The sequence below is a fragment of the Natator depressus genome, chromosome 9, assembly GCF_965152275.1.
Source record: "Natator depressus isolate rNatDep1 chromosome 9, rNatDep2.hap1, whole genome shotgun sequence".
Taxonomy (NCBI): Eukaryota; Metazoa; Chordata; order Testudines; family Cheloniidae; genus Natator; species Natator depressus.
This window is the reverse complement of record NC_134242.1, coordinates 84,401,120-84,427,242: the sequence shown is the minus strand read 5'-3', so window position 1 is coordinate 84,427,242 and position 26,123 is coordinate 84,401,120. Positions and strand designations below refer to the sequence as shown.

At 40.8% G+C, this 26,123-nt stretch overlaps 1 protein-coding gene across 5 annotated transcripts in view; it reads left to right on the top strand.

The window, feature by feature from the left end:
• Positions 1 to 9,423, top strand: part of LOC141993158 (phosphatidylinositol-binding clathrin assembly protein-like) — a 48,177-nt gene extending 38,754 nt beyond the window's left edge. For 3 of the 5 annotated variants that reach the window (XM_074962514.1, XM_074962513.1, XM_074962511.1), the window contains 4 exons: positions 3,163 to 3,186; positions 3,333 to 3,389; positions 3,667 to 3,774; positions 4,816 to 9,423. In XM_074962514.1, coding sequence (XP_074818615.1) covers positions 3,163 to 3,186; positions 3,333 to 3,389; positions 3,667 to 3,774; positions 4,816 to 4,830 — 204 coding nt within the window. In that variant the 3' untranslated portion in view covers positions 4,831 to 9,423. The remainder of the gene's footprint in view (positions 1 to 3,162; positions 3,187 to 3,332; positions 3,390 to 3,666; positions 3,775 to 4,815) is intronic. The other 2 variants (XM_074962515.1, XM_074962512.1) reach the window with 1 other exon arrangement.
• Positions 9,424 to 26,123: the final 16,700 nt, after the last annotated feature.

The window sequence follows — 26,123 nt, the reverse complement described above, 5'->3', positions numbered from 1 at the left end:
TAGTGGTGAAGCTTCAGAGCCCGGGCTGCCCCAGCTTCAGCCGTTGGGGGCAAAAGCCTCCAGCCCGGCAGAAGCCACTGCGGGAGGAAGCCATGCCTGGAGCTGCGGGAGGAAGTTGCCGGGGGGGACTGAAGCCTGGAGCCCAGCTCCTGAACTGCTGTAGCGCGGAAGTGAGGGTATACCACCCTCATTTTTGCACTTCCTCTGGAGGTGGGTCTGATCTACCCACCAAGAACAGCCGTGCAGGGGAAGGACAACTCCTGTCTTTCCCCAGCGTGGCCGCATTAGCAGGTCGGAGCTGGGTTCCGAGCAGCAGGGGAGCTCAGATTTCACAGGGGAGGGTTGATTTTGTGGTCTGTGACATGGTTTTCACGGCCATGCAATTAGTAGGGCCCTACATCTGAAGTAAAATTGAAAAAACTGGGTTTGTTCAGTCTGGAGAAGAGAAGACTGAGGGGGAACACAAGTTTTCAAGTACATAAAAGGTTGTGACAAGGAAGAGGGAGAAAAATTGTTTTCCTTAACCTGTAGGGATAGGACAAGAAGCTTAAATTGCAGCAAGGGCAGTTAAGGTTGGACATATTAGGAAAAACTTCCTAACTGTCAGGGTGGTTAAGCACTGGAATAAATTGCCTGGGGAGGTTGTGCAATCTCCATTATTGGAGATTTTTAAGAACAGGTTAGAGACACGCCTGTCAGGGATGTCTAGATGATCATTTTAATCCTGTCATGAGTACAGGGGACTTCACTAGACGATCTCTCGAGGTCCCTTCCAGTCCCATGATTCTATGACTTGCAGGAATATTAGCTGTTGATTTTAGTATGCCTGCCTTCATACCATTGAAAAACTTACATTTAAGGGCATTTTAAAAAAACCTTAGATTCCAGTTTTTCATTTTTGAGAAGGACAGAAATTAACAATGTTTGTTTGCTTTTTGGAGAGTGTACAGTTATCTTAAGGTAAAACGTATCTCAAGGGATAGTTAGGTTTGTTAAGAAGGGACCTAGTCCATCTTGCTTCTGAATCCTGAGAGAACACATCTCACGTGTAATAATTGCCATTCCCACTTGTTTTGTCCCTGTCAGGTTTCAACATGGCTGTTTAACTACTTCACTGCTGATAATACTTTGCATTTTATAGTCGTCTTTGTGTAGTTCTTGGTATAGCACTCAGTCTTATTAAACATCTCAAAGCACTTCAGTAATGAAACGAATTGCTGTCTAGGATGCATTAATTATTCAGATAAATACTAGAAATGTTTCTCACATGGCAATAAGCTGACTCACCACTGAGGAAATATGACTGCCAGAAATAAATCCCAAATAATTATAAATTGAAATATTCAGTTACAACTATGTTAAACCAATAGACGAAGAGCGCGAAGCACCCATAGGTTATATCTATCCCTCCTTGTTTAGACAAACTAATAAAATGAAGGGAAGAATGAAATAGTTAGGACTGATCTTTAATTAAACTTGTCATCTGTTTCTGTTGCATCCATGGTTTAGAAACATAACTTCTGAGTTTCAACAGATCCCTTGAGAGTATGCAACAGACATTGAGGCAAGGGTAGATTGGGAGAGGGGGATTTGACAGTTCACTGCTTCATTTAGTACATTTCTATGTTTTTAATGTATCAATTAAAGTTCTTCTTATTGAGTATTTGAAATACTTAGCCTGTATAGGAAAAAATACAATTCCAGGTCTTGGATAAAATTTTCAAAAGGGCCTAACTCCCATCTTCAAGGTTCCTTATTTATTTAAATACTTCTCGAAATTGTGTGCCTTAGGCTGTTTTGGGGGGTTTGGGTATTAAGGAAAATGTTCTGGGGTTTATGTATTTTATGCCTCTTGCCTTCAATACATAGATTATACTCCTGGAAAGATGAGCAAATGCCCATTTTTGTCGGTTCATGGTTTGTTATGCCCAACCTAAATCTGGTCAAGCTTTGTGACGGACTGTAAATCATCCAATGGCTGAGGCAAAATAGCTATGCCAGAACTGAACAGTAAGTGGAAAGTCCTGAGTTAAACATTTCATAAAGCAACCCCCAAAAATTCAAGGAGTAGTTCTAAGCATTTTCGTCATTCTCAGTAATAACTTCCTGTCAATATTCTGGATGTTCAACAAAAGATATGGAAAGATGTTATGGATCTATTAAAATCTGCAAAAGCCTGATTGTTGTAGAACCAATAATGGGCGATGTTCTTGGATTTATTCATTCTTGTCCTGAACATTTTAGGAACACAGAATATCTTCCTACCCTTGCATACAAATGTGCTAATTGTATCCCTGAAATAGCTGCCCTGGTTAAAGAAGTAGAACTAGAATGTTTGTTTATTTTAGTAAGTAAAACAATCAAAACCTATCAAATGGCCAAGGGGATTTGGAGAGCTACTGTGTGTTCCCCAAGCCCATGTACAAAACACATACTCTTTCATATCTGTCATGCAGATGGAATCTTCTAGTCTCCATTTTAATATCCACTATAACTTACCAACTGTTAATAGTGTGCACACTTCCCATTAGGTCACAATGGGACCACAAGACCATGGACGTAGCCCTGTGTAGAAATGAATCCCTAGATGGTTGTTCCTGGCACTGATTTCCTCTTCCCCTTGCTCCTGCTCTTCAGTTTCTGGTCTCGCTTCAGACACCTGGTTCCTTATTGTAGGGCAGAAAACATATGGAAGCTGTCTTTAGGCTAAGAATCTTTTATGCTACTTGAGCATCCCTTCCTCTTCATTCCTCACTGCTTTTCATGAGTGATCAAGCCTTTCTTGCTCTCGCCTATTCTCCTCTTCTCCTAAAATAACTATGCTGTGCCTGTTTCCTGAAGGTCTGAAAAGCAAATAAAGATTTCAAATGTGGCCTCCATTATTAGCCTGAAACTAGTTATTCTTTGCATGTTAGAAAAGGAAAATTCTATCCAAGTTACGTGGTACAGCCTGTTAAATTAGTTGCTTTTGCTTTTATAGCACACTGCATTATATTGTTTGTACATTTATCCATTCTAGTTAAAGACTATATTCTATTCACAATGAAAAGCATGGAGATAGCTAAATTTCAGTACTATATCATAACCCATTCCTGGGTTAAGTTGTCGGGTTTCAGTACCACTTCAATAATTTTCTGTCCTTATTCCTTTTTGGTATGCCAGAATGGAGTACATTATCCTGGATATGTAAGTTACTTTCTTGTAAACTTGTAACCTATTTTAAGTACTTTACAAAATATACTTTTATATTTTGTAAAGTCCCTTACTAAATGTTACTAGTAGAACTGTATTTTAGATAATTTCAAGCATAATTTTTCTTCTTGCTATTAAAGGTACCTGCTCCAATGACCTACCCAGTGACTACACCTCAAGTGCCTGTGTATGGAATGGTAAGGAGTTCATTGTTGTTAACTGTATTTTCACACTTTTGTGAATGTAATTGTATATTTTAATTGTTTGTTTGCCATGTTTTAATATGCTAATTTCTTTGTGTAAAGAAACGAGTATAAACCAACTAAAAGACCTGAGACTACATACCTGTTGTTGTGCTGATTTCCAGTATATCACATACAGCACAAAATATTAAATATGAAGTTTCCAAGATTAATTTGAGTTTAAAATACTTCTTTCATTAACTCTTTCCCTGTCTTTCTCTATACCTTACAGGTACCTCCTCAGATTGGTGCTGCTCCTTTAATGGCACCCCAGCCAATGATTTATACACAGCCAGGTCTCCGGCCAACTAATCCCTTTGCGCCTGTCCCTGGAACACAGGTGAACACTTTTTTTTTTAATTATTTTTTTCAATGTGAACTTAAAAGATTAAGGAAAAGTTCCAGTCTTAGGAGTAAGGGAATGATTAAAAAAAAAAAGAAAAGCTTGGGATTCCAGTAGTTTTACAAGTATCTTTTTCTAGGCCCCTTAAATTACAAATGCACTTCAGTGAACTATCCCAGCGTACACTGATGGCCTCATAGTGTGCCTTTAAAAAAAGCAAGTCCAGCTTTTGTTCATATTGTATAGGTCTCTAAGGTTTAATGCTGTTCAAAAAAAAAAAATTGCCATAAAGATTTAACACTGCGATCTAAAAGGATACCTTAAATAATACAACGTTAAGTAAAACTGGACTTTCTTCCTTCCCAGCTAGTGTTGCAATTCTGAACTCATTAGGGCTACAGGCATCTATTTCCATGCTTGTAGCGGTTACTCTCATCTGTGTAGCAACTCGTTGTAGGCACTACAGCCTGGAGGGGAAGAAAGGGAGGAAGTAAATGAATGGAGAACAACTGAGCACAGGTTACTGGTCAACTTTGCTGTGAAAATCCTTGCCTAGAAACTTTAGGCATAGGTGAGATGTGAGGGCAGTATTTGGCTTCTAAGACTAGCCAGCCAGTCGTTCCCTGGATGAGTTCAGCTTTACACAACACAGCAGGCAATGAATTGATGTCTTCTGCTGGTTTGGGCCCACAGTTGGAATGATAAAATGTGTAAAGACCACATTTTATGTGGGGAGAAGATTCTCACTAATTTATGTGCTCCATTGGGAGAACATATATTTCATGCTCAGCTGTGAATTTCACTCCATCTATTTGTATTGTAACCCTAAATGTTTGCGTTTTGTGATTTTAAATAACTCTCCATAAGAAACCAAATAAGTAGTGCACTGTCTTCTACCTCACCCCCCCCAAATAAATCCCGGTTGTCAATCAACCATTCAGAAGGTTAATTGTTCTGCTTGTAGATAGTGAATTGATTATTTATTCTGTAGAAATAGTGCATTGAGTAAACAAACAAACTTTAATTTCTATCTTACAGATACAGTTTATGTAGAGCAGCCAAAGCAGCAAGATACATTGATGACCAAATACTGGTAAAAAGAAGAGATTGAAAATTCAGTGTTCTCACAGTGCAGTCTTCAGCAGGGCATCCACTTTCTCTGTGTAATATAAAATTACTTCTAATTGCAATGCTTTAGAGATTCTTGTTTATAACAGTCACTATGGTATGGAATCATGTTTGTTCGTTGGTTTTAGACTGTAAGGCTAGCTTCAGTAGAAAACCAAAATCTTTGAAGCTAAAGGTCATTTTAGAAGATGAGAAGAATCTGACTTTTAAGGACCTATACCTTCTGAAGAGGGGCTTACCTACATAATAGCTTTGCAGCTTTATTCATCAACAGATGGCCTGCAGAAAGTTGACTAAGGGCATAATATTTCTATTTATTTTATTTTCTCCCTAAACTGTGTGGCTGTTGTAATCAAGGCACAACTCAAATGAAGTTGAGCAATAAAACTGTCATATGCTCTAATAAAGTACTCTGATAGAGTAATGCTTGTATTATCATATAAAGCCAATATTGTGTGAAATCAGACAGCTTTCTCATATTAGAATAGCTTCTTATAATTCACAAATTTTATACTGTGAGTTTTAAATGCTGTGAATCAACTAACTATATATAAAAACAGTTAATGGAAAACTGGTCCATTGGCATTATGACAGTGTGTTATATTGCCAACTAAGAGATTCAGACTTTGGCATAGGCTTGAGATCTGTCTCCGAGCAGGAGAAGATAGTAGTATGTTACAGAATAGCATGTGCAGCTTCCAAACAGATAGTGATAGTTGCACTTCCTTACAGTATCTTTTGTGCAGATAGCAGCGTCATTCTTAGCTCTAGCAGGAGTTGCCTTTATGTCACAGTAGAACTGCAGACACATCCAGTAGCAGCAAATTGGAGGGATTAGCAAATCTTGTTGCTGGCCACTAAAGAGGAGAAATGTCCACATTTGAGTAGTTTAGCAGTTTAAAAAAAAAAAAAAAATCTTTTCGGACTAGGAATTATATTCATGATATTGTCCAGCCCTTGACTATAGCTTTTGCCACTTGTTCAACAACAAATCCAGTCCTTACAAATTGCAAAAAAGTAATTATTTTTAAATGTGTAAATGTGTTAGCTTTTAAGTACGTTTCTTTAATGCTGCAGTATCTTTTTTGTTGAATTTTCAAAATAGAAATACTGTATTGTTTAAGAAATGTACATACATTTCTTTTATAATAAAAAATCTTGCAAACCATTATCTAATCTATGAAAAATATTACTGCAATTTAGCTACGCATATGCAAAAATGATTTCAAAAATTAAAGATTCACTTTCACATTTATTGAATAAAATATTCCATAAAAATACCTTAGAATGTTGGATTAAAAAATACAGCCTGATCTTTCATATCTTCGAACACCTGAAGAATAAAAATGATAGCATGAAAAAAGTATGTAATTTGACATACATACAATTCAGAACATGTTTCCAGAACTTTAGTGGGAGAATAGAAGAAAAGGGAAGAGTGCTATTATATCATTTAAATCTCACTGTGGGATAATCTTAAACTGGGTCATCATAAAAAGAAAATAAGCGTCCTTGTTATTTACGTCAGTATAGTAGTGACTGTCTTGTCTTGGGGCTGTTACGTTAGCAATAATATCATTAAGGGTAATTTACAGATGCCAACATGTCATTTAGTAATCTTGCCAAATTCTTCTAGAGCAAACCTTTGAAATACAGCACTTAAATTCTATAATACCCTTTTCTCTAGGTATCTTTTTGTTAATTTTGTGCCAAGAGTGTAAGGGGAAATATACTTATTTCATAAAAGAAATATACTTTTTGTCAAACGAAATGAGAATTTTTAAGTCCTTTTGACACATGTATTTGAAATTTGTAACCACTAACTTTCTGTGAAATTAAATGTTGCAAATGGAACAGATGTATTAAGCCAAAAGTCTGGACATGTATTGGCAAAGATATAAACTGGACTAACATACAATGATTAAATATTGAAATTTGAATTTAAAGGCTTTTGGCTTTAATCCCCTCTTCCTGGGTTGACCAAAAATATTGTATAATTAGTTTTAAGCCACTGAATTCTCCAGTGCACAGAGTGGCCCTCCACATGCTGGGGAAACATACCCATAACTTGAAGTGAGTCGTAATGTTTCAAACTTTATTTGATATAGGGATGAATTCCATTGAGTTTACTCAGCATTTAAAGATCTTGCTTCAACAAATTCTTCTGTCTTAAATCCAGTTTAGATCAGTACCTGTGATAGACTAGTATGTGTTTTTTAAAATAGTTAAGCAGTAATGTTAATCCTCAGAGGTTGTGAACAGGTAATGTCTTGCACTGTAAAGTAAATATCAAGACTTTTTGTCCTGTAGCAGATTATTTTGTAGTCCTGTTCAAATCCATTTTAAATTATATCCCTCTTATGATTCATTTTAAATTATTCAAATGAATGAACAGGCAGACAGCATACATTCACTGTAACTTTATTAAAGAGCTACATTCTGATTAGCTAGAATGTACTTGTTCTGTACTTCCTGCAGTCAAAAATAGGCTCAAATACTTTAAAATTTCTGATTGGCTAGAGAAATTTTAGTGACTTCCTTGGGCAGCTTTCCTGTAATCAGACTGTCTGATAAGTTTTATTTAGTGTTAAAAAGGAAAAAACAGCCACAGTGTACATCTTAAACATTTTATAAACTACCTTCCCTTTAGTCTTGTACAGCATTTGTTGGTGCATTAATGGGTTTACATAAAAATCTTGTTTTAGTTTTATCTTCGAAGAAATGGTGGTTTTAGCATATTTCTGACTTCACAAAAGTGTACAGAACTGCTTTTAGCAACTTCCTTGTGAACATATTTTAACATGTAAAATGCTGGAGTATCATTTTTAGCCCATAACATATGGTTTCATAAATTAAGAATAATGTAACTGCAAGGAAACAAGACACTGTCAAGATTCTTAAGGCTCAGTATTTGCCCCTTGATCCTCCGAAAGACACTTTTTGTTGTAAAGCAGAATTATCCCCATTATTGGGGACCATATGACTTTAAAAAAGGCCTTGCAACTGTGCAAATAGTAGCTGGTATAAGAGCAAGACAACAAAGGACTTGTATGTATATGGCATTGTCCATTCGCTCCCCTACTAACCCTGTTTTTTTGATTAAGCATTCTGTTCTTAGTGCTCTTCAGCTCGTTTCTCTCAAAATCAGTGAAATCTGAGGAATGCCATGCACTTCCATCATGTATTCCTGTGGCACTTGTGACTATCATTCTGCCTAACAGCTGAGATGTTAGCACTATTGCAGCCCTTTTTTGGGAAGCAAGTTAATATCTTTCTGATGGGGCACTCTACCATAGAATCTATTGCAGGAGGTAGGATGGAATGTGGTAATATTGAGCTTCTTGGACTTGAAAGTATCTCTTTTTAATGTCTTTAACGTAGGTTATGAATTTGCCTCCAGGAAGTTCTCTACTTTAAATTTAGATTCCCAACTAGAATTATGTAATAGAGAAATTTTAGTTCTATGCACATAGTGTGGGGGAAAAAGTAGGGTAAAAATAGTGAGCATACTTTTTGTAAAACGTTGAATAACCTCTTACTACAAGATTGAATACAGGGTGTGTCCAGATCTGGATTTTTGATGTCTGTGGGGGGGGGAGGGGTGTGTGACAATTTTAGAGTATCATGCACTGTGGATCGGTGCTTTATTTGTAAATAAAAGGGAAAACTTTTTTCTTTTGGGTAGTTTGTATCGTAAGGATAACATCTAATGGCACTGTGTACCAGTCATTTATTTCCATTTTAAAGATTATATTTTTGAGTAATGGAAATTGTACATGTTATCATTTATACATTTATTGGTAGAGAAATAGAGAAGTTATGTTGCTATTACTCTGAAGATGTATTTGATTGTCATGTATTGCTAAATACATTACTGCATAGCTTTTTTCCACAAGTATCTCGTGCATTTATTTAAAGAGATTGTAATAACTGGTGCAGTTTAAAAAGAAAAAAAGATGATGTACATTAGGAATCCTCCTTCAGTATCTCAAACCTATAGCCTTGTGTTTCAAGTCTAATCCTTTACCTGACATTTGGCTGGGGATTTCGTCATACAGAGCACTGGCGCGAAAAAAAAGGTGCTGAACAGATTTATTCATTTGGGATTATTTATTTAATAGCTCTTTCATCATTTTATATGTTGCATTTTCCCCATGTATAACAGGTTTGTGCCTTTATTGGGTATTTATTTAAAAGGAGCTTACTATAATATAGGAGATTGTTTTTTACAGGCTTATTCTTGTATGGCTGTTTCTTGAAATGAGTTCCTTTCCATTTTATAATAATGGATACAGAATGTGTGGAAAACAATCCATTGACCATGAAACTGGGAGTGGCGGGGGGAGGTTTAAAGATACAAATACTGCTAAATAAAACATTGCATAAGCACAAGACTGGCTATGTTGACATTTAATTGTGGCACTTAATTTAACAACATACGAAACTGTTTTGGGTTTTTTAAGATTGTTGCTCAGATTCATTCATTTGTTATTGAAAGGTTTTGAAAAATAAACTTTGGCACAAATAAGATGTGTTTATTTTTAATGTGTTCAGATATTTAAAGCTTGTTTCAAAATTGCTATAACAGAGTGGAGTTAATTGTTCTTGCTTCATCTTCCTAAACAGAGTGTGATGATCAAAAGGCTGCTTAGTTTGTTATATTTAAATATAGTTGTGGCATTACGCCTTTCTTGCTGATGACATTCAAGTGATGCCTACTTTTTTGTAATTTAAGGGTTTGATCCATCAGAAAGTCAGTCCAGTAAATGGGAAGGTCAGTTGCTTTGTTGAAAAATAACAATTTTTCTTTCCTTATGCAGGCTAATCTTTAATGGGGAACTATTCAGTTAGTCACTAAACTTTGGGGGGATTTATTGAATCACTGAAAATAAAGTATATTAGACAGTTATCCTCCCCTAAACTTATCCCCATTTGGGATCATTGTCTGTTTGCATCTTGGATGCAGTAGACTTTAGTCAGCACAAATTTACACATATGGATTGCACAAAATACTCTGCCTCTGAATCCAGTATAATAGAAGCAAAAAGGGGCAACATCCTCAGTTGCATGGTTTTGTTATGTACACTGTTAACTAGAATCCCTGACACAAGGACGTGCAATTCTTATTCTTAACAGGTGGCTGACGTTTGTAGCCAGTAAATTGCCTTTACTGATTTTTTTTTTTTCATTCTCGAAAAAATAAAATTGCTAGTTTTTTCCATCAAATTGCAGTATTAGGCAACTGGTTTGTTTAAAGCAAGCAATAAAAAACTATCAGCTAATGTCAAAACTAAGGGCATAAATCCTAACCAGGCAGTGTTCACTGCGGGTAGGTATGTAAAAGCCTCCAGAAAACAGCAAATGGAAGGCAAATCCATTTACACATTGCATTCTTTGGATTTTACTATTTTGGTTTATTGTTGTTAGGGAAATGTCTTGCCTAAAGTTCGTATCCTTTGATGTCACAGTGAGTTGCTCTTGGAAATGGTTGTTAAAAACAACTGGCTAGATCTTAAGCTGAGCCATAGGTAGCATGAACCAGACACAGTAACGAAGAACACAAATCCTGTCTCCATCCATATGTTCCTAACACTAACTTAGAAAGGTTTTTCAAAGTTTCCTATGAGACCTACACTTTAAGCAGCAGTATTTTGAACTGACTGCACTTTGGTGCAAGTTTGTTAGAAGACTTGTTTCAATTAATAACTTGAAATAGTAGACTGCACATTCTTAAAGTACTGGGTCACTGCCAGCAGGTCACGTTCTAATACAGAGGCACAGTTCCAGCAAAAGCTTTTTATTCGTTATAAAGCATTTTGGAAAGTTCAGGAAATCAAGCTATTTGGTTAACCAGCCCTGACATACATCTGTGCTGTGGAGCTGTTCCATGGAATGTTGTACTCCTCTCAGAATTCTGTGCCAAAACATTAAAAAATCCACACACAATATTTTAAAATTCTGTATATTTTTGTCAAAATAACACAATATAATCACCCCAGTTTCAATTATTTTCGTAATTTATTTCAACATAGCTGTCAACAAGTATGTCAACAATATAGGCAACAGCAAAAAACAATTACCCCACCAGCAGAATTAAAGAAACCCCTACTACAACTCAGTTCCAGTTGGGGAGTGCTGGAGGGGTCTGGGGTGGGGGGCCCTCAGAGCCCCGACATCTGAACTCCCATCCCCCCCTAGAGCCTAGCTGCGGGGCAGCCCCAGCCCAGACACCACCATTCCCTTTCCCCAGATCCTAGCCATGGGTCACCCCCCGGCCCAGAGACCAGTACCTCCGTCCCCTGGAGCCAAGCAGTGGGCACACTCGGAGCCCAGACACCAGCATTCCCCTCCCCCTAGAGCCCCAACATGGGGAAGCCCCAGCCCAGATACCAGCACCCTCAGAGCCTTTACTCCTCCCCGAACTTCTTTACTATCCTTGCAGGGGATGTGGTGAGATGCAGACCTGTCCTTCCTCACTCTTTGCTAGAGCTGGGTCTCTGGGGCCCTCACCCGTCACTGCAAGAATGGGGATCAAGCAGTGTGTGCAGCCTCCAGCCAAGCCGGGTGTGGCAGTCCTCTCACTGCAAGCTGGGCTCTGCAGAATCCAGCGGTCCCTAGTGGCAGCCAGCAATTCTGCAGCCCCAATTCTGTGGGGGAAACAGGGAATTCTGTGAAATTCTGCATTATGCAGTAGCGCAGAATTCCCCCAGAAGTAAAATGTATGCCTTGATCCTAAAAGTGGAGCTTTGTGGACAGTTCCTTGTACCTGCACATAGTCCATGGGAGTTGACTGTACGCAGCTCCTAAATATTCACTGTAACTAATATGAAGACGTATTCTTAACTTATTTGTATTATCATAGCACCTAGGAACCTTAATCATGGACCAGGCCCCCATTGTGCTTGGTGCTGTACATACACACAACAAAAAGACAGTCCCTGCCCCAAAGAGGTTACAACCTAAGTATAAAACAAGAGACAACAGATGGCTGCAGATTGACTCACTGATGGGAGTTTACAAGGAACAGAGTCAATATTAGCATGATAGGCACATTTTGTAGGCCAGCAGAAGCCACCTTTAAAGTTTTTATTATGATTAAACCTTAGGATCAGCTCAATTTCATATGTAACCATAAATTCTGTAATCCCTTATTCGCTACCCTTTGTTAGTTTCCTTATCCCTGTTCTGACTTCCACCTTTATCTGTGCCCAGTAAAGAATATTTGCTTGTTCACTTTAAACAAGAGCCCATGGAAAAACCAAAAGGGTGAGATTTTCACACTGTTACCATAACTCTGCTCCTGCTGAAGTCAATGGGAATAGTGTTAGGGCCAATCCCACCTCACAGCTACAAATATATGTTGGCACTTGTCTATTGCTGTCAATCTTAATTACAATTTCAACATTTTTAGCTTCACTGATTGCAGTTGACCCTTCTTGAAACATTCTGGACATATACTGTATACCCTTAAAACTTTTTATTTTGCTAAATACTTTGACTATAATTAGAACTTATTTTTACAACACATACAGAGATCAAATAATGAGGGCGGTTTGGAAACAGGTACGCTGTAGTGTGGTTTAAAATGAACGATACCTTTTTAAAATGCACAATAGACTTGGAAAATTGTCAATTATCTGAATTTCCGTTTGTTTCTGCACTTCATTTATTTCCTACTAAATTTTTGTTGAATTAAAAAGTATATGTAAGACTCACATCCACAAAAAACTCTGGCACCTAAAGTCCAGATTTAGGTGCCACTGTGGCCCACAGAATTCCTGCACAGTTGCCACAGAACCCTCTAAGGTGCCTAAACTCACTCCTCACCTAAATTTAATTGTGACAGTCCCCAATGTGTATAAGTTTCTGCCTCTGCCTGTGCATGCACATTACTGCTTCTAGCAGGCATGTGGATGCTTACTCACCTCTTAAGCCCTACCACCATCTTCAAACCAGGTGAAGGTAGGCAGGGCAATGCCTACCTTGCCTTTGAGATGCAATCCAGCTCTACAGAAAACAGATATGCTGGTTTGGGTCATTCTCGGTCTCTAATGTGGAAGCTGTTCCATTTTGTTTAAATATGTATTGGGCTAGAGACAGAATGATTCTAGTCCAATGGTTAGGCCACTCACCGGAGGTGGGAAACTTTTTCAAATTCCTTCTCCTCATCAGGCAGAGGGGAGAAAGTGAACTGGGCCCTCCTACATCCTGGGTGAGGACCCTAACATTGAGCTAAAAATTAAAGAGGCCTCTTTCTAGGCCCCCCAATCTCTTTTGTGTGGAGTTAGGCATGCACTGCCGCTGTTCTTGAAAGAAACGCTTTACGTGCCCAACGTCAGGAATGGGTGACAGTTCATGGCTGTGGATCCTAAGAAGAGATAGGTGCCTCCCTGCAGCCCAGACTTAGGGCTAGTCTACACTTGAAATACTACAGCACAACAGTAAAGCTGTAGCACTTCTGTGTAAACACTCATTACAGCCACGGGTGCGGTCTTCCTATCGGTGTAGTTAATTCACCTGCCCAAGAGGCGGTAGCTAGGCCAATGGAAGAATTCTTCTGTCGACTTAGGGCTTGGCTACACTTGCAAGTTAGAGCACATTAAATCAGCCCCGGGCACCCCAACTCCTGAGGTGTCCACACTGGCAAAGCACTTAGAGCGCCTGGACTCTGCAGCTGAAGCACTTACACAAGAGGAAAGTGATCAGGAACAGTCAGCATGGATTCACCAAGGGAAGGTCATGCCTGACTAATCTAATCGCCTTCTATGATGAGATTACTGATTCTGTGGGTGAAGGGAAAGCAGTGGATGTATTGTTTCTTGACTTTAGCAAAGCTTTTGACACGGTCTCCCACAGTATTCTTGTCAGCAAGTTAAAGAAGTATGGGCTGGATGAATGTACTATAAGGTGGGTAGAAAGTTGGCTAGATTGTCGGGCTCAGCAGGTGGTGATCAATGGCTCCATGTCTAGTTGGCAGCCGGTGTCAAGTGGAGTGCCCCAGGGGTCGGTCCTGGGGCCGGTTTTGTTCAATATCTTCATAAATGATCTGGAGGATGGTGTGGATTGCACTCTCAGCAAATTTGCGGATGATACTAAACTGGGAGGAGTGGTAGATATGCTGGAGGGCAGAGATAGGATACAGAGGGACCTAGACAAATTGGAGGATTGGGCCAAAAGAAACCTGATGAGGTTCAATAAGTGCAGGGTCCTGCACTTAGGACGGAAGAACCCAATGCACAGCTACAGACTAGGGACCGAATGGCTCGGCAGCAGTTCTGCGGAAAAGGACCTAGGGGTTACAGTGGACGAGAAGCTGGATATGAGTCAGCAGTGTGCCCTTGTTGCCAAGAAGGCCAAAGGCATTTTGGGATGTATAAGTAGGGGCATAGCGAGCAGATCGAGGGACGTGATCGTTCCCCTCTATTCGACATTGGTGAGGCCTCATCTGGAGTACTGTGTCCAGTTTTGGGCCCCACACTACAAGAAGAATGTGGATAAATTGGAGAGAGTCCAGCGAAGGGCAATAAAAATGATTAGGGGTCTGGAACACATGACTTATGAGGAGAGGCTGATGGAACTGGGATTGTTTAGTCTGCAGAAGAGAAGAATGAGGGGGGATTTGATAGCTGCTTTCAACTACCTGAGAGGTGGTTCCAGAGAGGATGGTTCTAGACTATTCTCAGTGGTAGAAGAGGACAGGACAAGGAGTAATGGTCTCAAGTTGCAGTGGGGGAGGTTTAGGTTGGATATTAGGAAAAACTTTTTTCACCAGGAGGGTGGTGAAAAACTGGAATGCATTACCTAGGGAGGTGGTAGAATCTCCTTCCTTGGAAGTTTTTAAGGTCAGGCTTGACAAAGCCTTGGCTGGGATGATTTGATTGGGGATTGGTCCTGCTTTGAGCAGGGGGTTGGACTAGATGACCTCCTGAGGTCCCTTCCAACCCTGATATTCTATGGAGTGCTCCTGGTAATTCACCTCCGCGAGAAGCATAGAGCTTGCTGCGCCCCGGCTGAAACGCCCAGGTGTCAGTGTGGACGATGTGTTGCATTACTGCGCTGTGATTGGCCTCTGGAAACATCCCATAATCCCCTGAAGTCAAGTGGCCGCTCTCGTCATTGTTTTGAACTCAGCTGCAGGCATGCGGATATCCCCTTTCAAAGCTCCGTTTCTGACAGCTGGCTGCTTCTCTGCCCCGGGACAAAGCAAACCGTTACTGTGGAATGCTGCTGCTGTGAGTGTGTGAGAGAGAGAGAGAGAGAGAGAGGTGGAGGGAGGGGAGTCTGCTGCTGTCTGAACTTACAAGACAGCATGCTGATACACTCTGCCCCCCAAAACACACTGTCTCGCCCCCCACATACACACAACACGCTCCCTGTCACACTCCACTGCCCCCCATTTCAAAAGCACGTTGCAGCCCCTTGCACACTGGGATAGCTACTACAGTGCACTGCTCTTTGTGGCATTGCAAGAGCTGCTAATGTGGCCACGCCAGTGCGCTTGCAGCTGACTGTAAACACACGGCAGCGTTTTCCTTGCTGCGGTCTCCAAAGGCGGGTTTAACTCCCAGTGCTCTACAGCTGCAAGTGTAGCCAAGCCCTTAGTGCTGTCTACGCTGCGGGCTAAATCTGTTTAACTGTCACTCAGAGGTGTGGATTTTTTACACCCCTGATCAACATAGCTGGGTTGATTTAACTTTTGAGCGTAGATCTGGCCTTAGACACCTAATTCCCTGCGAGAGGCAGGGCTTAGGACACACCCCACACTTCAGCATCTGCTGTTGGTTAGCTTAGGTGCCTCCTTGCCTAGCGTGCTGGCTTTTGTGGATTCTGTTCTCAGACCTCTATCTCTTCCCACTGTGTTTAGAGAGCACTTAACGCAGGGTTTGTGGATTCCACTGGCACCCAAAAGTTACACATTACAACACTGAGTGTGGATCCATCCAGGCCTAGTCTTTTTTCAAATACAGCAAAGTTGTTTTTTATTACTGTCTCGGTTTAATAAACCATTTGCTTCCGATAAGTGAACTGGATTCACATACTGAAACTTAGATTTGGTCCCTGAATGTCCATATCTTGTTATACTGTATTGTTGTACGAGGAGCTGAAAGCCCATGCTGTCAGAAGGGTGTGGCGGTTGAGCCAAGCAATCAGCCATCTGTGCAGTCTTTCATACAACTAATGAAAGTGTTGCATGCATATTAGCTGTAGAGTAAGCGTGGTGATTGAGTTACGTCTGATGTAAGGGTAGACCTATGCCTGGCTGAAGCTGTACACCACAAAGGTGTAATTCGTTAAATCAAAATGGCTGAGGATTTAAAATGTTGGCTGGTAACAGACCATGAATCTCAGTGATGATTGAACCTGGTGATCATTTAAACAGAGTTCTCAGCCATTCCTGTAGCTGTTTCCATCATTTCACACTGACTCAACAGCCATGCTAGGCTTCAGAGTGACACACAGTGACACTTCTGGAATCTTCTTATGTAGGTTCTTTCACTTTCTTTTGAAAGGAGGAAAAATGTAAGTATTTCAAAAGCTTAGCGACCAAGTGAGAAATTAATTTTTCCTCATCTGGCCTCATTATTTTTTCTTAACACATGGCCTGCGCCATCTCAGAAGTTAAGTCAGGGTTTCTGCTGCCCTCAAATGGAATAATTAGTGAATTGGAAAACACATCTGCCCTAGTCTCTTGTTCCTAATTGCGCAGGTATCCAAATCCAGACTGACAATTGTGGAAGTACAGAACACTTTTCTGTCATCAGATTAATCTTTGGAAAGAGTAAATTAAATTGTATCCAGGATTATCGGCAGTAGTTGTGCTGGCAGAAGGTACAAGGTCACTCTTCTTAAAAAAGCAAAATAGTTTTCAAAAATTGTATATTGTACTTGAGCAGCATTTGTTTGGCAGAGATGTCCTTGAAATGCAGTCCATAAATCTCTAGAGGGACTTTGCAACTAATTTATACTTTCCTCTCTCTTTTCTTCTTACTCAGTTGGTGTGCTCGTAATAGCTTGGCTCCATCACTGCACTCTTCTCCGAAATTGCAGCTGCTAAACAGCCTTTGGCAAAGATATTCAAAAATAGGAGCACAAAGTTAGGCCCCAGAATTGATAGACTCAAGGCCAGAAGGGATCATCTAGTCTGATCTCCTGCACATTGCACACTACAAACCTCACCCACTCCCTGCTGTAATAGGCTCATAACCTCTGGCTAAGTAATGAAGTCCCCAAATCTTGATTTAAAGTCTTACAGAGAATCCACCATTTACTCCAATTCAAACCAACAAGTGACCCATGGCCACTGGAGATATTTGCTTATAGCAGTCCCATATGGGCCACTTGCCATTGTAGGCAACCTCATCATACCATCCCCCCATAAACTTATCAAGTTCATTCTTAAGACAAATTAAGTTTTTTGCTCCCACTGTTCCCCTTGGAAGGCTGTTCCAGAACTTCACTCCTCTGATGGTAAAAAATCTTTGTCTAATTTCATGCCTGAACTTATTGATGGCCAGTTTATATCCACTTGTTCTTATGCCAGCACTGGCCCTTAACTTAAATAACTACTCTCCCTCCCTAGTGTTTATCTCCGACGTATTTATAGAGAGCAATCATATCGCCCTTCATCCTTCATTTGGTTAGGCTAAACAAGCCAAGCTCCTTATGTCTCCTCTTGTAAGGTAGGTTCTCCAGTCCTCTGATCATCCTAGTAGCCCTTCTCTGCATCAGTTCCCGTTTGAATTCATATTTCTTAAACATGGGAGACCAGTATTGCACAAAGTATTCCAGATGAGGTCTCACCTTGTATAATGGCAATAACTCTTCCTTCTCTCTGTTGGAAATACCTTGCCTGACACACTTAGGATTGCATTAGCCTTTTTCACAGCCATGTCACATTGCTGGCTCATAATCACCCTGTGATCAACCAGTACACCCTGGTCTTTCTCCTCCTCTGTACCTTCCAACTGATATGTCCCCAACTTATAGCAAATATTCTTGCTGTTAGCCCCAAAGTGCATGACTTTGCACTATTAAATTTCATCCCATTTCTATTACAAATAAGATTGGTCCCAAGATGGATCCCTGTGGAACTCCAGTACCCACCTTTCAGCATGACCCATTGTAGTCTCCCTTTCAAACAGTTCCTTACCCTCCTTTTCAATTCTCATATTAATCTCATCTTCTCCAATTTAACTAATTTCCCATGTGGAACTGTATCAAATGCTTTACTGAAGTCCAGGTAGGTTAAATCTACTGCATTTCCTTTGTCCAGAAAATCAAGTATCTTTTCGAAGAAAGAGATCAGGTTGGTCAGGCACTATGTACCTCTGGTAAAACCATGTCATATTTTATCCCAGTTACAGTTTACCTCTGCCAGTAACTACTCTCTCTTTCAAAACTTGTTCTAAGTCCTTGTGTACAATTGAGGTCAAACTAATGGGCCTGCTGGTTCCCAGATCACTTTTTTGTCCTTTCTTAAATATAGATACCATATTAGTAATTCTCCAGTCATAGGGTACAACCCCTGATTGTATGGATTCATTAAAAATCCTTGCTATCGGGCTTTCAATTTCATGTGCCAGTTCCTTTAATATCCTTGGATGGATATTGTATGGGCCTCCCGATTTGGTCCCATTAAGTTGTTTGAGTTTGGCTTCCACCTTGGATATGTCATTCCTACTTCCACCCTGCCACTGCCCCCAACCTTCTCACTAAAAAAAGTAGGCAAAGTATTTGTTTAGGTGTTGGGCCACACCAAGGTTATCTTTAATCTCCATTCCATCCTGAGTGCTTAGCGGTCCCACTTCATTTCCCCCTGTTTTCTTTTTATTTGTATGACTAAAGAACCTTTTATTTTAATTTCCTTTGCAAGATCCAGCTCTGCTTGGCTTTTGGCAGTTCTCACTTTCCCCCTACACTTTAACCTCCAAGAGGAAAGTTTCTTGCTGATCCATCCTTTCTTCCATTCCTTGTAGGCTTTCTGCTTTCTCTTAATAACTTGTTTGAGATGCTTGTTCATCCAGCTTGGTCTGCAACCCTTCCCTATGAATTTTTCCCCCTTGCTTGGTGTGACAGGTTGGATCACAGAAACCCCCTGGGAGCTGCCACCTGATGTGCCAAGACTACTTCTGCCCCTGCTTTCCTGCCCAGACAGCTTAGGACTTCAGTGCCCTGCCTGGTTTGAGCCAGACCCGCTAGCCTGCTGCAAACCCAGACCCAAGTCTGAACCATGTCCCCTAACAGCTGTAGGCTTAACTGAAAGCAGCTTACAAAAGTGTGCCTGTCTTTAACACTCAGATGCCCAACTCCCAATGGGGTCCAGACCCCAAATATATCTGTTTTAGCTTTATACAGGGTAAACTCATAAATTGTTCGCCCTCTATAACACTGATAGATATGCACAGCTGTTTGCCCCCCCTCAAGTATTAATACATACTCTGAGAATCTGAGTATACATACTCTGAGTTAATTAATAAGTAAAAAGTGATTTTATTAAATACAGAAAGTGGAATTTAAGTGGTTCCAAGTAGTAACAGACAGAACAAAGTGAATTACCAAGCAAAATAAAATAAAACCCGCCAGTCTGAGTCTAGTACAGTAATAAAAACTGAATACAGATAAAATCTCACCCTTAGAGATGTTTCAATAAGTTTCTTTCACAGACTGGAGCTGGACACCTTCCTAGTCTGGGCACAATCCTTTCCCCTGGTACAGCCCTTGTTCAACCTCAGGTGGTAGCTAGGGGATTCCTCATGATGGCTGCCTCCCTTGTTCTGTTCCATCCACTTATATATCTTTTGCCTAAGGTGGGAATCCTTTGTCCCTCTGGGTTCCCACCCCTCCTTCTCAGTGGAAAAGCACCAGGTTAAAGATGGATTCCAGTTCAGGTGACATGATCACATGTCCTGTGAGACTCCCAGCTGGACTCACAGGAAGGCTTGCCTGCAAACAGCCATCCGCAGTCAATTGCCTGGTTGATGGGAGCCATCAAGATTCCAAACCACCATTAATGGCCTACACTTTGCATAATTACAATAGGCCCTCAGAGTTATATTTAATATTTCTAGTTTCAAACACAAGAGTGATACATTTATATAAATAGGATGACCACACTCAGTAGATTATAAGCTTTGTAATGATACCTTACAAGAGACCTTTTGCATGAAGCATATTTTAGTTACATTATATTCACACTCATCAGCATACTTTAATAAAATCATATAGAGTGCAACGTCACACTTGGGTCGCAGGCTTCAGATAGTTTCTGCCTCTTTGACTTAAAGTAATTCCAAGCCTCTTCCACACTGAGATCCTTGAGTTCTTCAATCCAGTCCACTTCTCTAACAGATTCTCTTAACTTTTTAAAGCATGTATTTTGAAATCAAGAACCTTAGTTGCAGACCTATTTCTGTTTATCCTTCCATTTAGTTTAAACTAAATTAACTCATGATCACATAAACTATGGTTGTCCTTTACAACCAGTTCTTCTATGAGATCCTCACTACTTACCAATACTAAATCTAAAATGGCATCACCTCTCGTTGATTCGGTGACTGGTGAAGAAATCTGTCAACTATCACATCCAGGAACATCTGGCCCTACCATTATTAGTAGCACTTGTTCTCCAATCTGTATCTGGGAAATCTCCCATCATCACGTTCCCACTACTATTTATTTCATCAAAAATATTCTCTATCCATATCCAGATAGGCTCCTCAGGGTCTATAGCAGACCCCAAGCACTATACCAGTGGTTATAAAGATAACCTCTGTTACCTTTCTTCCCCAAAGTGATTTTAATCACAAGAAATTCTGTTTTATCCACTCCATCATTTCTAAGTTCTTTACAATCTACCTTGTCATTACAATACAATGCTACTACTCCACCTTTTACTTGTCTTTCCTGAACAGCATATAGCCTTCAATACTTGTATTGCAGTCGTGACTACCATTCCACCATGACCCTGTTATCCCTACTATCCCGCCTGAACCAGTAGTTCTAGTTCCTTCATTTTGTTACCTACGCTCCTGGCACTGGTGCACAGACATCTTAGTTGTTTCTGCTTGGTTTCACCTAGATTCCTTTCCTGATTAGGTACAGTCATTTATCTGCCAGTATCGCCTGTTACTGTCAGTGGGATTGGCACTATCTTCTAGTTGTCCATTCTCTTACATTCCATTGTTCCTTTCTCCATTGCTGTGTCCTCTCTTACTTGATTTTTCTCCTGCTCTCTATTAGAATCAGGTGTGGAGACTGAATGTGCATCTCCCAACTGTCTCCCCCAAATTCCTAGCTTAAAGCTCTTTTAATCAGTTGTGCCAAATTCTATCCCAGACGTCTATTGCCCTCCCTACTCATGTGAAGTCCCATCTCACGAGAACAGTTCTCTGTCCATGAATGTCTCCAGGAGTTGAACATCCCAAAGCCCTCTTTAGAGCACCCTTTGCCTGAGTCATCTGTTGATCTTGTCTTGCCTTCATTGTCCTCCACTAGGTAGAATCCCACTGAAGATCACCTGAGCCTCCATTTTTATTTAAGCATCTTCCCTAGCCTGGTGTAGCCTTCCTTGGTGCATCCCAATAAGAATCTAGCAGTTATAATTTGTCCCCATGTGAAGGGCAATCTGGATTCTTTCCTGCTCCCATGAGGGTCCTCTTCAGCCTTCGGTCTACACTGTGCATCTTCACTCGCAGCAGACCCTTCTGTTCTCTGGGGCTATGTCTACACTGGCAATTGAACGACAAAACTTTTGTCTTTCAGAGGTGTTTAAAAAAACAAACAAACCCTGAAAGACAAAAGTTTTGCCGCAACAAGCGCTAGTGTGAACAGGAGAGCTCTCCTGCGGACAATGCAAATGCCACTCGTTGGGGTGGAGGTTTTTTGTCGGCAAGAGAGCCAATAAACAGCGGCTACACTGCACAACTTTTAGCAGCACGTCTTTGGCGACGCAGCCACGTCGCTAAAGGCTGTGTCACATAGACATAGCCTGGGTCAGTTCTGGTGACAGGCCGGTCTGTTCTTATAGGGGGTCTCTAACACATAGACCTTCCTCTTCCCGGGGTTTGTGTGATTCTCTGGCCTTCCCCCTTCTGTTCTTTTTGGCTGCAAGTCTTCTTGTCTTCTGCTCATGTTTAAGTATCTATAGAAGTAGCCTGACTTTTGAGGAATTCTGAGCCAGAAGGGTGCAGTATCTTTGCAAATCTACATACCTAAATATAGATGTAGGAGCCTCACTTTTTAAATTTTCTTCTCGCTTGTTTTAATCTATCCCACTTTTCTTCATACTGTTCATGTTGCTTCTCCTTCACAAATGTGTCTGTATCTCTGCCTTTACCCACCGCAGCCCCATTTGTCTGTTTTGCCTTATCTGCTCACTGTGGCTTCTTTCATTCTATCTCATCCTCTGCTTGCTACAATACACTCTAGTCCCTCTGCATTGTGAGGCTGCTTAGGATGTTCTAGGTTACCCTTATTAATCCATCCATTAACCTGAGGAGTCAGAGAAAAAGACACCCTCTTGATCTGGCTTGCATAGCTGCATGCCACCCAGTGAGAAAAAGCAATTCACTACCATTCTGTTGGGAACAATTCCTGGCTAACTGATGTTCATTGATGCAAAGGCACCCGGCTACCTCCCTTGTACATCACAAAGGAAAGATGCATGTCGCTATGGAAACTAAAAAGGAAGGGCACCAGCTATGAAGCATACTTATGTATAACAACAGAAACATTCAGTGTGCAAAACAAATGCCTGGGCAGTAAGGGCGCAGACTCCCATGATTAAGCAACGGAAAGCATAAGTGATAACAGGCTGGCATAAGGGCATGGAATTTCGGAACCAACTTTCAGACCTACACTTCTGAGTGTAATTAATAAAAGGAAGTGCCCAAGTATCCATGATTTGATAACAAAGAAATAAGAATTGCTAATGAGCATTGTTAGGGACTGAGAGGGTTTTTGGTGGGCGCGTGTGGTGGGGAAGGTGCTGGCTAAGGAGAGAACTATTATGGGAATACTAATCAAGCTACAGCAATCTCTGACTGTTCCCTTCCCCCCTCTCAAAGTAGTATGAAGAGATAACAGTATCATTTTCATAAGCCTGATAGGTTAGTTAATCCTCAAACAAGTAATTGCAAAGGAAATAAAATGTGGAGAAAGCACAAAGCTAATGGAAGTGATGAGTCTACTCAAAGCTGTGAGGAGATTGATTCAGGGCCTTGTGCAAGTACAGTTTGGAGTTAAGAGCATCATAACAATTGCTGTGATTATGTCCAACAGAATGTGATAAATGCAAAATTTCCCAATGAAATAACAGATTGGACTCAAGTTTATCAAGCCCCGGGCCTTTAGATTTCACCCTCTATCTTAACCTATCTCCCTTTCACTGGCATATTTAGGTACATTTAATACTGGGTGTGGTGTGCCACAATAATGAACAAACATGTTTGATTTCACGTTCAAATTTGACATTTAAGTCATATAGCAATAGTATTAAAAGGCCTGAGTTCTACCTATATTCAGCTTCCACTGTTTCCAACATTAGTGGCCCTATTTTTGGCAGGTTTGATAAGGCCCTATTAAATCTGTATGAGCTGTTAGTTGATCATCACTTTCATATCAAAGCTGCATCTCCTAACAGGCTTTCAACTGATGCATGAGCTTACCTTAGCAGGCAAAACCGGTTAGTCAACTGTAAACTCATTTGATGCATGCTGGAACAGGGACTGTCTTTTGGTTCTTTGCTTGTACAGCACCTAGCACAGTGGGGTCCTGGTTCAAGACAGACTCTTAAGCAATATAAATAATAAACCCAGCCATATAATAGTAGCAGAACTGTACCTCTGTAATGCTATTATGGCTCTTAATAGCAACAATATGGTTGACTTTTTATTCAATCTTTTTAATTTCTTTTGCAATGAGTAGAAAACAAATTTGTGAGGTTTCAGCTCCCCACCTAACATCAAAAAGCAAAACCAAGATTTGATCAATAAAACTTTGCATCAGGTGAGAACTGGCTGAATGCAGGGAAGTTCTGCAGGGGTCATGGGAAGAGTGAGGGAATTCTTTCCCCACAGCCTGCCAGGTGCTATGTTAAGAACAGTTGCTCTGCAAGCAACTGCAGCCAGGGTCCACCAACCAAGTGTCATGGCCAATATGAGGGACCCTAATTAGTCCCCGCCCTTTCTATGGGAAGTATTAGCCAATCAGCTCTGTTGCCAATCACCTTCAAATTTCCTGTGCATGCAGCCTGTCCCAGAGTACTTGCAAAGTGCAACTGCAATAGCATAGTAGGGCACCAGGCTTTTTTGCCTCCATGTTCAGACCTCCCATGTAAGACCATATGGGTTGTTCTATGCTCTCTGGCTGGGGAGAGCAGATTTGCCCCCAGTGTTTACAACTGAATTAGTAGATGTTACTTGTATGTAATCGGCATCCACCCAACACTGGCCTTTAAGGGGTTAATAAAGCCCTAAGGAGGCTGCAAGAAAAGCAGCCAATAGGAGAGGAGCTGTAAGGAGCAGCCAATCAGGGCCTAGCAGGACCATATAAGAAGAGCTGGTGGGCAGAGCAGTCTAAGTGGCTCCCTGGAGCTCAAGGAGGGAGGACTGGCTGCTTTTCAGGCAGAAGAAAGTTAGCACTCTGGACAGAGCAGTATTGGGGAGTGAGAGAGAGCTCCTGGTTGGCTGGCTGCTAAGCCTAGCATGCTGAGGTCCTGAGGTAAGGGTGAAGAAGATGCTGGAATTGCAGGGAAGTGGTCTGGGGAAATGCACTGAGAAGTTGGAGGGGATGCAGTATGTGGCTGTTATCTACAGGGTCCCTGGGTTGGGATCTGGAGTAGGAAGTGGCTGAACAGTTAGACTGTAGTGGTGGCCTCCAGAAGTGGGGAGCACAGATTGTGGCATGGCTGGAGGGCTGTGTCATGAAGAGGATGCTGTGATCCTTAGTGATGTGGATCCAGGAGTAGAATTGGTGGCAGATAAGACACCTCTGGGAGAGGGTGTACCAGCCTGATCCCTAAGATGACCAGCAGGTTGTGCTAGTGTGATGAATGGAGCCCTGTCACATTGTAGTAGAGGAATATCACTTCTATGGGATTTAGGAACTCTTTTTGATGGGTATATTCTCCATGTGTGTAGCTTCCAAAGCTCAGGCCTCCTGAACCACTTAAGTGGTACTGGAATAGTGAGCTGCCACCATGTGGCACCCAGAAGCACCCAGAAATGGTGCTTTCTGCCCCATACCACTGCCAACACTACTAGTATGGCAATTGAATCATGTTTCCTGCAGTCCTGAATTCCAAAGGAGGTTCCTCCCAATGCCTCCTGTGAGGGCAGCCATGTGGAGAACTCACTGAGCAACTTCATGGGGGGAGTGGGGTGCTGATGCAGAAAAACACATCTATGGACAAAAGGGCAAGTTGCAGGCAAGGAAATGATCATTTTTATAGAATTACTGAAGTCTTAGGTAGCATTTTGACAAAGAGGTAAACTTGGATTAAAGCATAACTGTATTTTTATATATAAAATATGATTATGCTTTAATCCAAATTTACCTCTGTCATAAATATAAAGGGAAGGGTAACCGACAAGGCAAAGTTTGTACCTTGGGGAAGTTTTTAACCTAAGTTGGTAAGAATAAGCTTAGGGCGTCTTTCATGGGGGGTCTCCACATCTGTACCCTTGAGTTCAGAGTGGGGAAGGAACCTTGACAACCTCTTTATAGGGACTTGACTAGCTACTGATTATAAAAATGTGGGGTTTTTTTGGGAGTGAGGGGGGAGGCTTTTTAAAATTGTATCCTGGCATTCCCAGTAATTGCCAGACTGTCAGAATTCCTTTTTGACTTGCAATCTCCCCATGAGGGGGTTCCTAGAACTGAAATATAAAGGTCAAATAACATGTGGTTTTCAATTATTTATTACAGAAGAGCACAAAAAATGAAGAGCTCTAATTTTTTTTAAAAATGACAAATTTTAGCTTGACCGACTGGAGCTTCAAGTCCACCTAACAATTACAATTGGAACAAATTTTTATAATTTTGAAGTATAAAAATAAATTATGGGTGCAGTATGTTAGTCAATGCAGAGAAAGAGTTATAGTACTCAGCAAGTAGTATGCATTAGTTACTACCTCAAATTTCTGCTATTTCTTGACTGGTTGAAAATACATACAATAATGGATCAAAGCCCCAGCTACATCAAAGACCAAATTTTGATC